Source organism: Mobula birostris, chromosome 8, assembly GCF_030028105.1.
Source record: "Mobula birostris isolate sMobBir1 chromosome 8, sMobBir1.hap1, whole genome shotgun sequence".
NCBI lineage: Eukaryota > Metazoa > Chordata > Chondrichthyes > Myliobatiformes > Myliobatidae > Mobula > Mobula birostris.
Window position 1 is genome coordinate 170292750 of NC_092377.1, and position 13498 is coordinate 170306247.

Consider the following 13498-nt stretch of genomic DNA (forward strand, 5'->3'; position numbering starts at 1 on the left):
CAATTGCATTGCTTCTTCAGCACTACCTACCCCTCCACCTATCTTCATATCATCCACAAAATTTTCCACAAAGCCATGATGTGCGCAGCACAACTGACAGGTATGTTTACAGACGTTTTTAATTTCCTCTTTCCCAGTGTAGAGTGCCCTCCTGCTTGAAACTATCCACCAGTGTCCCCATACCAAAAAAGACCAAGGTAACATGCCTGAATGACTGGCATCCTGTCGCATTCACCTCAATAATAAGCAAATGCTTTGAGAGGCTGGTCAAGAATTACATCTGTAGCATGCTACCGCCCAATTGTACAATTCGCCTACCAGCACAACAAATTGTCAGACGACACACTAGCCACTGCTCTACATATCATCCTTGCACATCTGGAGAAGAAGGATGCTTATGTGAGAATGTTGTTCTTGGACTACAGTTCAGCATTCAACACATAATTTCATCCAGGCTTGACAGGAAGCTCACTGACCTCGGCCTTGACCCTGCCTTGTGCAGCTGGATCCTGTTAGATTGCTGGCAGGTGGTGGGAGTGGGCTCCCTCACTTCCACCCCTATGACTCTCAACACTGGAGCCCCACAGGGTTGTGTACTAAGTCCCCTCCTTTACTCCCTGTATACCCATGACTGTGTCACCACCCACAGCTCGAATGTACTAATTAAATTTGCTGATGACACTACATTGATTGGCCTAATCTCAAACAATAATGAGATGGTCTACAGGGACGAAGTCATCTCTCTGACACAGTGGTGTCAAGAAAACAACCTCTCCCTCAATGTCGCAAAAAACAAAGGAGCTGGTTGTGGATTACAGGAGGAATGGAGACGGGCTAACTCCTATTGACATCAATGAATCTGGGGTTGAGAGGGTGAACAGCTTTAAGTTCCCTAGCATAAACATCACCGAGGATCTCACGTGGTCTGTACATACCGGCTGTGTGGTGAAAAAGGCACAACAGCATCTCCTTCATCTCAGACGGTTGAAAAACTTCCTACAGGGGCATAACTGAGAGCATCCTGACTGGGGGCAGCACTGCATATTGGGTGTATTTAAGGCAGAGATTAATAGGTTCTTGAAATGTAAAAGAAGCAAGAGAGGTTTTCAAACTGCTGGAAAACAGTGCTGGAGAGATAGTAATGGGGGACCAGGAAATGGTGGATGAACTGAAATATTTTGCATCAGCCTTCACTGTGGTAGACACTAGCAGCATGGTGGGAATTACAGGTATCAGGGGGCATGAACTGTGTGAAGTTCTCATTACTAGAGAGACTAGAGAGAAGGTTCTTGGGAAACTGAAAGGTCTGAAGTACACTCCAGGGTTCTCAGAGAACTAAAGAGATTGGAGGTTTTAGTATTAATCTTCCCAGAATCACTAGGTTCTGGAATGTTTCTGGAGGACTGGAAAATTGTAAATGTCACACCACTCTTCAAGAAGAAGAGGAGAGGGGCAGAAGAAGGGAAACTAGATAGGCCAGTTAGTTTGACCTCAGTGGTTGGGAAGATGTTAGTGTCAATTATTAAGGAAGAGGTCTCGGGGGTATTTGGGGGCACTTGATAAAATAAGCTGTAGTCAGCTTAATGGAAAATCTCACTTGACAAATCTATTGGAATTCTATGAAGAGATAACAAGCAGAATAGACAAAGGAGAATTGGTCGATACTGTGTACTTGGATTTTCAGAAGGCCTTTGACAAGGTGCCAGAGAAGAGGCTACCTTGTGAGCTATAAGCTCCTGGTATTACAGGAAAAATTCTAGCATGGATAAAGCAGTGGCTGATTTATCAAAGAGTAGGAATAAAGGGAGCTTGTTCTGATTGGCTGCTGTAACTGGTAGTGTTCCTCAGGAGTCAGTGTTGGGACCGATTCTTGTTATGTTATATGTCAAAGATTTGGATGATGGACAACGTTTGCAGACAATATGAAGATATGAAGAGTCTGGTAGTTTTGAGCAAGTAGAGAGGCTGCAGAAGGACTTAGACAGATTAGGAGAATGGGCAAAGAAATGGCAGATTCAGGAAGTGTATGGTCATGCACTTTGGTAGAAGAAATGAAAGGGTTGACTATCAAAATCAGAATCAGGTTTATTAGCATCGGCATGTGACATGAAATTTGTTATCTTAGCAGCAGCAGTTCAATGCAATACATAATCTAGCAGAAGGAAAAAAATAAAAAATAAAACAAAACATAATAAACAAGTAAATCAATTATGTACATTGAATAGATTTTTTAAAATTATGCAAAAACAGAAATACTGTCTATTTAAAGCAAAAGTGAGGTAGTGTCCAAAGCTTCAATATCCATTTAGGAATCGGATGGTAGAGGGGAAGAAGCTGTTCCTGAATTTCTGAGTGTGTGCCTTCAGGCTTCTGTATCTCCTGCCTGATGGTGAGAGTGAGAAAAGGCATGCCTTGGGTGCTGGATGTCCTTAATAATGGACGCTCCCTTTCTGAGACACTGCTCCCTGAAGATGTCCTGGGTACTTTGTAGGCTAGTACCCAAGATGGAGCTGACTAGATTTACAAGCTTCTGCAGCTTCTTTCGGCCCTGTGCAGTAGCCCCTCCATACCAGACAGTGATGCAGCCTGTCAGAATGCTCTCCACGGTAAAACTATAGAAGTTTGAGTGTATTTGTCGACATGCCAAATCTCTTCAAACTCTGAATAAAGCATAGCCGCTGTCTTGCCTTCTTTATAACTACATCGATATTTTCCAAGTGGAGAAAAAATACAAAAACCTGAGGTACAAAGGGACTTGGGAGTCCTTGCGCAGGATTCTCTAAAGGTTAATTTGCAGGTGGAGTCTGTGGTGAGGAAAACAATTTCAATGTTGGCATTCATTTCAAGATGTCTAGAATATAAAAGCAAAGATTCAAAGCTAAGACTTTATAAAGCACTGATGAGGCCTCACATGGAGTATTTTGAGCAGTTTTGGGCCCCTTTGAAAGGATGTGCTGAAACTGGAGACGTTTCAAACGAGATTCACAAAAATGATTCCAGGATTGAATGGCTTGTCATATGAAGAGTGTTTGATGGCTCTATTCACTAGAATTGAGAAGAATGAGGTGTGACATTATTGAAACCTATTGAGTGGTGAAAGGCCTTGACAGAGTGGATGTGGAGAAGGTTTTTCCCATGGTGGGAGAGTCTAAGACCAGAGGATGCAGCCTCAGAATAGAGGAGCATCCTATTAGAATGGAGATGAGGAGGAATTTCTTTAGCCAGAAAATGGTGAATCTATGAAATTCTTTGCCACAGGCAGCTATGGAAGCCAATCTTTATGTATATTTAAGGCAGAGATTGATAGATACTTGATTGGTCAGGGCATGAAGGGATATGGGGAGAAGGCAGGGGACTGGGGCTGAGAGGAAAATTGGATCAGCCATAATGAAATGGCGGCGTAGACTCAATGGGTCAAATGGCCTCATTCTGCTCTTCATATCTTACGGTCTTATGGAATTTGACATAGTGAATCAATAATTTCTTCAGTAAAATCAGTATAAATAAGCCAGTTCTAAAATCTGCAGACAAATCAACTCAAACTCCACGTTGTCAACATCGTCCACTTCAGAAACCAGAAAAGGAAACGTGACTATGTACGATTGTGAATTATACTTAACATGCCAATGAGGTAGGGGGTGACAACCTTTAGTGTGCAGTTTAAATTCCTTTCTGCACTAGTAGCAAAAGATGTGTGTGCACACATACCATAGAGGGAACATCGCTCATCACACATGAAATACCAGTAGCATTATACTGTTTACTTTTAAACTTGCGTCGTAACTATTATTTGTTAAAGTACTAGTGGTAATATCACCTTAGGTGTTAAATGTGTGAGTGGTATGTACTGTGTGCACCTTGGTATAGACTAGAGGAACACTTTTGTTTGGCTGTATACATGTGTACAGCTGAATGACAATCAACTGAACTTGATAATGCGGAATAAAACGTTATAATTACAGAGGAAGTGCAGTGCAGTGGAAAATAAGGAACCAGACCATAATAAGGTAGATTGAAGTCCATCTTCTGTGCTTTCTAGCTTTTTTCTCTTCTGCTTAATGGAAGAGGAGGGTAGAGATTGCCCAGGGTGGGAGGGTTTTTTTTTGGGGGGGGGGCTGCTTTACTGAAGCAGTGAGAAGTATTGACATAGTCATGGAGTGGAGGCTGGTTTCCATGATGCGCTGAGATGTGTCTACAACCCCTGCAGTTTCTTCCTGTCTCGGGTAAAGCAGTTGCCATACCAAGCCATGGTGTATCTAGTTATGATGTTTTCTGCAAAGAGTATATAAAAACTGGTGATGGTAAATGGGACAGGCCATATTTCCTCTGCCTCCTGAGAAAGTGGGACACTGGTATACTTTCTTGTGATTTGACTAAGATGGGTTATTAGCAATGTTCATTCCTAGGAATTAAGTCTTACAACTATCAGCTGTGCCATTGATAGAGACTGGAGCATGTGCACTGCCCTCCCCCCTCCCCCCTCCCCCCACAACCCCCGAAGTCAATAACCTGTTGTTTTATTTTGTTGACAATGAGGAAAAGATTGTCATGAGACAATGCCGTTAAGCACTCTTATCTGTTCCTTGTAATCTGACTCCTCGAAATTGAGATTTGACCACTACAGTACCGCCATCTGCTAACTTGTAGACAGAGTTTGAACAAAATCTGGCCATGTGAGTGTACAGGGAGCAGAGTAGAGGGTTGACTTATGGGGCACCAGTGTTGAGGATAATCATTGCAGAAATGTTGGTACCTACCCTTGACCTCCTGACGAGAAGATTGCAATCAGTTGTAGAGGAAGTTTCAACACTTGACACTTAGCCATAATTAAACTCCAATGTATTAATATCTACTTTGGGTGGATGTAAAGGATATTGTTCCAAGCAAACCCAGGGGTATTCTCTTTAATGTCCCACCAATATTGATTATTTGACCACTGACGAAATTGTACTTAAAAAAAAAAAAACAACCTATTTTACAATAATCTGACCAGGGTGCAATCAATGCTGTATCTTTCCTATGACTTGGGTAGTGTCATTTGCTACCTTGGTCAGTTTGATATTAAGCATCAGAGTTATACAGCACTGAAAACAAGCCACTTGATCCATCTTGTCCATGCCTTTCAAGATGCCCTCCTGAGCTCGACTACTTTTTCTGGGTTCGGCCTACGTCCAGAGTACAGGATTAGGTTGCTTGGATTCAGAACTGGTTTGCCCACAGAAGAGAGGGTGTTGGTCAAAGGTAGTAATTCTTACTGGAGATCTGTGATTAGTGGTGTTCTGTGGGGATCTGAGCTGGGACCTCTGCTGTTTGTGGTGTATATAAATATCCTGGATAATGATGTAGATGGGTGGATTAGTAAGTTTGTAAATGATACAAAGACTGATGATGTAGATAGTGTAGAAGGAAGACTGGCAAAGAATACAGTGGGATATACTGTAGATCAGCTGCAGATATGGGCGTAGAAATGGCAAATGGATTTAACCTGGCCAAATGTGATGTTACATCATGTTAGGTCAAACGTAGAGGCAAGACTCTAATGATGAGCAGAGGGATTTTGGGGTCCAAGTTCATAGCTCCCTGAAAGTGGCTACATAAGTTAATGGAGGGGGGTGGTTAAGAAGGCATATGGCATGATGGCTTTTATTAGTCGAGGCATTAAGTTCAAAAGTCAGGAAGTTGTGTTGCAGCTTTATAAAGTTCTAGTTTGGCCGCATCTGGAGTATTGCATTCAGTTATGGTTACCCCATTATAGGAAGGAAGTCGAGGCTTTGGAGAGAATGCAGAAGAGGTTTACCAGGGTGTTGCCTGGATTAGAGGGAAAGTTTGGATAAACTTGGGTTGCTTTCTCTGAAGTAGTGAAGTTTGAGGGGAGATCTGATGGAGGTTTATAAGATTATGAGGGGCATAGATAGAGTCACCCTTGGGAAACGTGTAGCACCTGTTTAGCCCCACAATCAGGGTCATGTGAAACCATGGGAGCAGGTGGTGGATGGTCATATGAGCAGCTAGTACATATCTCAAGTCCTGGTTATGTGACCACTGACGCCTGACAGACAATCTCTGAAGAGTATTGATAATGGCTGGGTTCACCCATCTTGTAAAGACACCGCCCAGAAGAAGGCAATGGCAAGCCACTTCTGTAGAAAACTTTGCCAAGAACAATCATGGTCATGAGACCACAAACGTCTATGTCATATGACACGGCTCATGGTGATGATGAGTATGAGTAGAAAGACAATATCTTTTTTGCAAGAGTTGAAATGTCTAATACCAGAGGGCATGCATTTAAGGTGAGAAGGGTTCATTTTAAAAGAGATGTGAGAGGCAAGTTGTTTTTTTTAGAGTGGTGGGTGCCTGGATTGTGCTGCTTGGGGTGGTGGTAGAGGCAGAAACATTGGGGACTTTTAAGAGACATTTAGATGGGCATATGGATGTGAGGAAAATGAAAGGATATGGACACTGTGTATGCAGAAGAGATTAGTTTAGTTGACCATTTGATTACTAATTAAATTGGATTGGGACAACACTGTTCTATGTTACATTCCTCTAAAACTTTCCTATCCAAGAACTTGTCCAACTATCTTTTAAACATTATAACTTTTCCATTTTCTCTAGTAGCTCATTCCTTGCTCCTGCTTTCTGCTCTTTTAAAGTAACCAGTTCTCGGGTGTGACCTGAGAGCTTTCAGAACTCCACAAGAGAGATTGCTCCAGGAGGTAGTAGTAACCCCTGGGATACAGGCATTATGACAAGTTGGATCTCAGCTGGGTTAATTGTGCAGTCTGAAGCCTGAGAGCAGATCAATACCATTGGGTTCACTGCTGGGGTGAGATTTTCTTGTTGCTCTGCTTGCTACAATTTAGGAAGGATGTAATGCAGCGGTCCCCAACCACCAGGCCGCAAAGCACGCGCTACCGGGCCGCGAGGAAACAATATGATTTGGCGATGAGTCAGCTGCACCTTTCCTCATTCCCTGTCATGCCCACTGTTGAGCTTGAACACTCGCGAAGTCATGACCCACTCGTCATCCATGTCAGTGCGGGAAGATCAACTCCTCGAGCTTGCAAATGACAGCGGGCTGAAAAGTATGTTTGATATAACATCTCTTCCAGCATTCTGGATCAAAGTCAAGGCTAAATATCCTAAGATAGCCACAAAAGCACTGAAAACGTTGCTTTCATTTCCAACATTTTTCTGCGAAGCAGAGTTTTCTGCGATGAATGCAACGGAAACTAAATTGTGGAATAGACCGGACACAAGGAACCCCCTTCGAGTATCGCTGTCTCCCATCACCCCTCGATAGGACTGTCTTGTTGCAGAGAAACAAGCCCAGGGTTCCCACTGATACAGTGATATTGGTGTGTTGCAATGATTTTATATGTTCATACAGGGAAAATATGTGCTGTGTGTTTAATATCCAAACGTTACTTAAAATGTTATGATGCTATTGACTTACTTATGTAACCATATAACAATTACAGCACGGAAACAGGCCATCTCGGCCCTTCTAGCCCGTGCCGAATGCTACTCTCACCTAGTCCCACCGACCTACACTCAGCCCATAACCCTGCAGTCCTTTCCTGTCCATATACCTATCCAATTTTTCTTTAAATGATAATATCGAACCTGTCTCTACCACTTCTACTGGAAGTTCGTTCAACACTGACTTCAAGCTCCCCTGTCCTCCCCTGATAATTGACTTATCACTATATTCATGTGAGGAAAATATGCACTGTGTGTTTAATATTTAGTTAGGTAAATCCTTTTAGAAATTAGCCACTTATCACCTATATTCCGGTCGTGATTAACACCCCCCCACCTCCCCCGAATGGAATCACCAAAAACTATTTGCAGAAAAAAATGGCACGTACACACATGCGCATGTTACGCATGCGCACTGGTGCCAGCGCAAGGTTTCATGGTCATTGTAGTCTTTCTCGGGGTAAGCGCAACATATTTGACTGCTACTATTGTCCGTTGGCAACCCTACCCCTCCACCCTCAGGTCGGCCGGTCCGCAAGAATATTGTCAATATTAAACCGGTCCGCAGTGCAAATAAGGTTGGGGACCCCTGATGTAATGTACTGAAGAGAATGAAGAGGTGATTCATCAGGATTTCTGAGATTAGATGGGCTACATTTGCAAGAAGGCTGTGAGGTGTATATAAACAAGAGGACAGAAGGTTAACATACAGAACAGTAGACTTAAAAGAAATTGGGAGAATTTTTTTTCACCAAGTTCCCTCACATTGATTTTAGATGAGCACTTGAAACCCACACATAGAAGGTAATAACTGTGCCAGTGGTTAATACAGATACAATAGGCCAAAAGATCTGGTTCCATGCTGCTGTCTCTGTGGTCACTGTCTATTTTCTTCCAAGTATTAATTTTGCTGTTTATTAGTGCATTAAGACTGGAAGCACTCTACCAATCCAGTTTTCCCTTTCTGTTCTAATTAAAATTGAGCACAGGCTAGTAATCTAATTTGGATAATTCAATTAAAACTCTGGTATCAAATCCATTCTGCCAAGCTTTGGCTAAAACAGGATGAGAAACTATTTGCTTTTACTTTTTTTGCCTGATCAATCACTAGTTATTCTGTGTTTTTACTGAATCACGTAGTTGCAATTAGATCAACAGTAATTTTGCAATGCTCTGTCCAGCCTGTTTGAGAAGACGGTAAAATTATGTTGTTTTAAAAAGCAGATTTATTTAAAATGACTATTATATTCCTGACAAACCTTACATTTGTTGCAGTTTGTTGAGTACAATTTAATGTGGCCTGCTTCTCTGTGGCTGATCTGCAGTGTGCTTGTGCCACCAAGTGCAAGAAACTGGACTGCACAGTCAAGGGCCGAGTTCAAGATGACATTTTTCAGCAAGTTATTGCTGAATTTTCCCATAGCTATGGCCCTGAAGCCGGTGATATTAAGTATTCTCAGTGCCTTCTAATACCTTTATTTCACTTGATATGTGCAAATTGTTATTATTAAAGAGCAGGTTTGATTCAGTTTTCATGTCTACCTTGGACACTATTGCAGTTTTCTAGGTAATATTTAACCTAAATACAACATCACTCAGGCGGGTGTTGATAATCTTGTATCTGTTTACAGCAACTACGGTTTCTTTACAGCAATGAGTGTGCTTAAGGTACATTGAATTCTCTGGTTATGGTAAAAGTACTAAAAAGAAAGTTAATGTTTTGTTATCTGCTAATGAGTAGATAAATTGGGATTCAAAATTAATTGTAGCAATGGGGTCATAAATGCTTTAAGTATAGATATACGTGGTGTGGTAGTCTATCTTTTTAAACCTTGTTTCATTACATGTTGAATTATACATTTTTTTTTACTTTAAGGGTGACTGTTCTGGAGATTACAAGAAGATCCTCCTTCAATTGTGTGGCGGAGAATAGCTTGAGCAACACCTTGTGCAAATGGAATGCAGTAGTGGCCTTGCCCTACATTTAATGACTTAATATGCTTATTGGGGTTTAACTCTTTTGGTCTTAATTATGATCTTTAAATATGCTTTTCTAATCAATGCATTTAAATGTGGAAAGCTCTCATGGGATCCTAAGCAGATGCACAATGCACAAATCAACTCCAAGATCTTATTGCAAAACTGGACATGCATTTGAAAATTGTTTGTAAATTGCTATTCTTCAAAGCCCTGGTGCTGATCTGAACGTTGGAAGCTGGGGCATACATTTTGTAGTTTTTAATGGCCTTCCACTGTGGGACTTAACCCAAGAAGGTATAGATCAAACCATATATGCATTCTACTACAGTGCGAAATAAAAAGTAATAGCTTGAAGAGAATATTATTTGAAACAATAAATTTTAAAGTTAAAATTCAGTGAGGTTGAATTCTGGTTCCTAGTCCAAGGAAATAACACTTGCATCTTCAAAGTAATGTTAGAAAATACTGAAGGGGCATCAAGACAGTGCAGCCGTGTTTTAGAAGGCTTGGTTTTGTTATGTTTTCATAAAAACATAGAAAACCTACAGCACAATACAGGGCCTTTGGCCCACAAAGTTGTGCCAAACGCGTCCCTACTTTAGAAATTACTAAGGTTACCCATAGCCCTCTATTTTTTCTAAGCTCCGTGGTGGAATCTGGAATCTCCTTAGCTCTAGAGACCTTAATTGGGAGCAGGGTGTGGGAAATTACTAACAATGTACAACTGAGTAATGATAGTATACAAGATGCATGTAACACCATTTGTCAAATTCAAATTGATTATTCGAACACAAATCCATTGTACTGTGGTGGATGAGTGTGTCTCACTGAATAATTTGTCAGGTGCCACTTGTAAATATTTAAATTTTGCATGGGTACCACTTTAAAACTGGAAACAGAGAGCCATTGCATTAAAGTACTTATTTGTAATTCAAGGCTGTTCTGTTTAGATAGTATATTCCATTTTAACTGCACTGACATGGTGACCTATTACATTCCTGTTCCAATATGAACACCTGAATAAAATTCTTATGCCAGCGTGAGTGTCCATTTCTGATGCTGCAAGGCACAGCAGCTGCTACTTTCCTTCGGGGAGTGTGGATAGCAGTGCTGTGCAGTTTTCTAGATTTGTATGCAGACTAAATCAGATTTACTCTTCTTGGGCTTCCAGCTGGGTACAGGTATCGATTATAACCAATGTTGCAATGACGATCTCTGCCGCCGCCTTCAGGGAGGATGCGTGAGTATGTGTAGGCCAGTGGTATTTGTAACTCCCGTAGTCTGTCCCTGCTGATTGGTTAGAACCCATTCAGTCCGTTTCCGCTGTCCCACCTTGTTTACAATTGAATTCTAGTTCTTAGAGCAAGACCTTTGTCTTTATTAAAACTCTTTTCCTCTCGTTTTATTTCAATGGCTTCCTTTACCATTGGCGTGGCAGAATAGTTTTGTGCTATTGAAGTCAATCCTATGGCCATGGTGGGGGTATAAATATCACTGGAGTAGACGTACACAGACATCACCCCAGAAGAAGATAACAGCTTGTCATCGATTGTCAGTTATAATCAATACCCAGCAGGAAGCCCGAGAAGAATTTATTCATCAGATATAAATTATTAGATCCTTTTTTAAAATTCAGATTTATTTATCACAAGTGTATTGAAACGTACAGTGAAATGCTTTGCTGGTGGTAACACCAACACAACCTATGGATATGCTGGGAGCAGCCAGCAAGTGTTGCCACATATTCTGATGCCAACACAGTATGCCCACAAGGTTCAGCAGAACAACACAAACAACAACAGCAAAATAAACCCCTTTCCCTCCCTCCCCTCCCATCCACTCACCAACTCATACACAGGCCACCTCCAGGCCTTGGACTTCCCCAGTGAATTTCCAGGCATACTCAGGATAGAGGGGCGCCCTTTCATAACAGAGATGCAGAGAAATTTCTTTAGCCAAGGGGTGCTGAATTTGTGGAATTTGTTGCCACAGGCAGCTGTGGAGGCTAGGTCATTGGGTGTATTTAAGGCAGAGTTTGATAGGTTCTTGATTGGACATGGTATCAAAGGTTACAGGGAGAAGGCTGGGAACTGGGGTTGAGGAGGAGTTAGAAAAAAAAGGATCAGCCAGGATTGAAGGGTGGAGCAGACTCGAAGGGCCAGATGACCTAAATCTGCTCCTTTGTCTTGTGGTCTTATGCTCACCCAAGCTTTTGACCATTGGGCCTCAACCTCAGGACGAAGTAACACAGGGTTTCAATCATCGGGCCTCGATTTCTGGGAATGCCAACCCAAGACTTTGACCGTTAGGCCTCAGCTTCTGGGCTTGCCAACTTCAGTCTTCAACCAATTTTTGGTATTGACCAGAGGACTCACCTACCCGGGGTCTGTCACCAACCCTCATGCCTCCTGACCCATGGAGTTACCAACTTGGGGGAGGGGGGTGGTCACCAACCTTCATGCCTCCTCTCCACACAGATGTCTGATCCCAGGAACTGTCAAACGGAAGGCTCATTTAATGAGTGCTAGTGACATTGCCTCCACGTTCCACTTCCATGATTGTGTAGAAGATTATGCTCTGAGGCATCACCTTCATTCATTATACTTTCATTTATACATTAGAGCTTTTTTTTGTAATTAGCCTAGTTTGTCAGAAATAAGAGAAATTTGATGAATATTTGAAATATCAAGGTATTAGGAGTTATGGAGAACATGCAGCAAAGAGATGAGACTAGCATATTCTGAATGAAGGGACTGCTAACTTATTCTGACTCTTGTTTCCATGTGGTTCAGAAAACATGTCTATTATTAGTCACATGAAGCAATTTTCACATCTTAACCACTTGGCTAAATCTCTTAATTCCTTGATTCTCTCATACACAATACTGTGCAAAAGTCTTAGGCACTTATGTACCGGGGTGGGAACCGGAGTGACGTGACTCAGAATAGGACAAATGGTAAGAAAGCAAAGTTAGCGTGTAGTCAGACTATCAGGAAGGGCAGGCAGAAGATAGAAAATATAGCCAGCAGGGTGAGTATCAGTGCATTAGGGATGCAGAGTCAAAAAGAGTAGTCAAGGTGTTATATCTCTGCATGGAGAATCAGAAATAAAGTTGGTGACCTCGTTGCACTATTACAGGCTGTCAGATATGATGTTGTGACAGTCACTGTGTTATGGCTGAAGGATGGTTGTAGTTGGGAGATAAATGTCCAAGGTTACATGTTGTATTGGAGAGATAGGAAGGTAGGTAAAGAAAGTGGTGTGGTTCTGCTGGTAAAGAATGGCATCAACATTAGTAGAAAGATGAGATATAGGAGCAGAAGATGTCGAATCCTTGTGTGTTAAGAAACAATAAGGGTAATGGACCCTGATGCAGTTATATACAGGCCTCCAAACAGTAGATGGGCTGCGGACCACAGATTACAATGGGACATAGAAAAAGTGTATCAAAAGATCAGTGTTATGATAGTCATGGGAAATTTTAACATGCAGGTCAATTGGAAAAATAAGGTTGGTAATGGATCTCAAGAGAGTGAGTTTGTTGAATGCCTTGGAGATGGCTTTTTAGAGCAATTTGTCATTGAGCCTACGAGGGGATCAGCTATACTGGATTGGGTGTATTGTAATGAACTGGAGGTGATTAGGGAGCTTAAGGTAAAAGAACCCTTAGGAGCTAGTGATCACAATATGATTTGTTCAACTTGAAATTTGACAGGATGAAAGTAAAGTCTGATGTAACTGTATTTCAGTGCAGTAAATGAAATTACAGTGGTATGAGAGAGGAGTTGGCCAAAATAAATTGGGAAGAGTTCCTGGCAGGGATGATACAGGACAACAATGGTGAGAGTTTCTGGGAAAAATGAGGAAAGTGCAAGATAGATGTCTTCTAAAAACAAGGAAATACTTAAAATGGCAAAATAGTACAACCATGGCTGTAAAAGGAAGTCAAGGCTAATGTAAAAGCAAAAGAAAGGGCATACAATGAAACAAAAATTAGCAGGAAGATGGAGGATTGAGAAGCTTTTAAAAACCT

At 41.6% G+C, this 13498-nt stretch overlaps 1 protein-coding gene across 2 annotated transcripts in view; it reads left to right on the forward strand.

Annotated features, from left to right (window-relative positions):
- Window positions 1-10503, forward strand: part of LOC140201961 (annexin A4-like) — a 116555-nt gene extending 106052 nt beyond the window's left edge. For both annotated transcript variants that reach the window (XM_072266830.1, XM_072266829.1), the window contains one exon: window positions 9362-10503. In XM_072266830.1, coding sequence (XP_072122931.1) covers window positions 9362-9418 — 57 coding nt within the window. In that variant the 3' untranslated portion in view covers window positions 9419-10503. The remainder of the gene's footprint in view (window positions 1-9361) is intronic.
- The last annotated feature ends 2995 nt before the right edge of the window (window positions 10504-13498 follow it).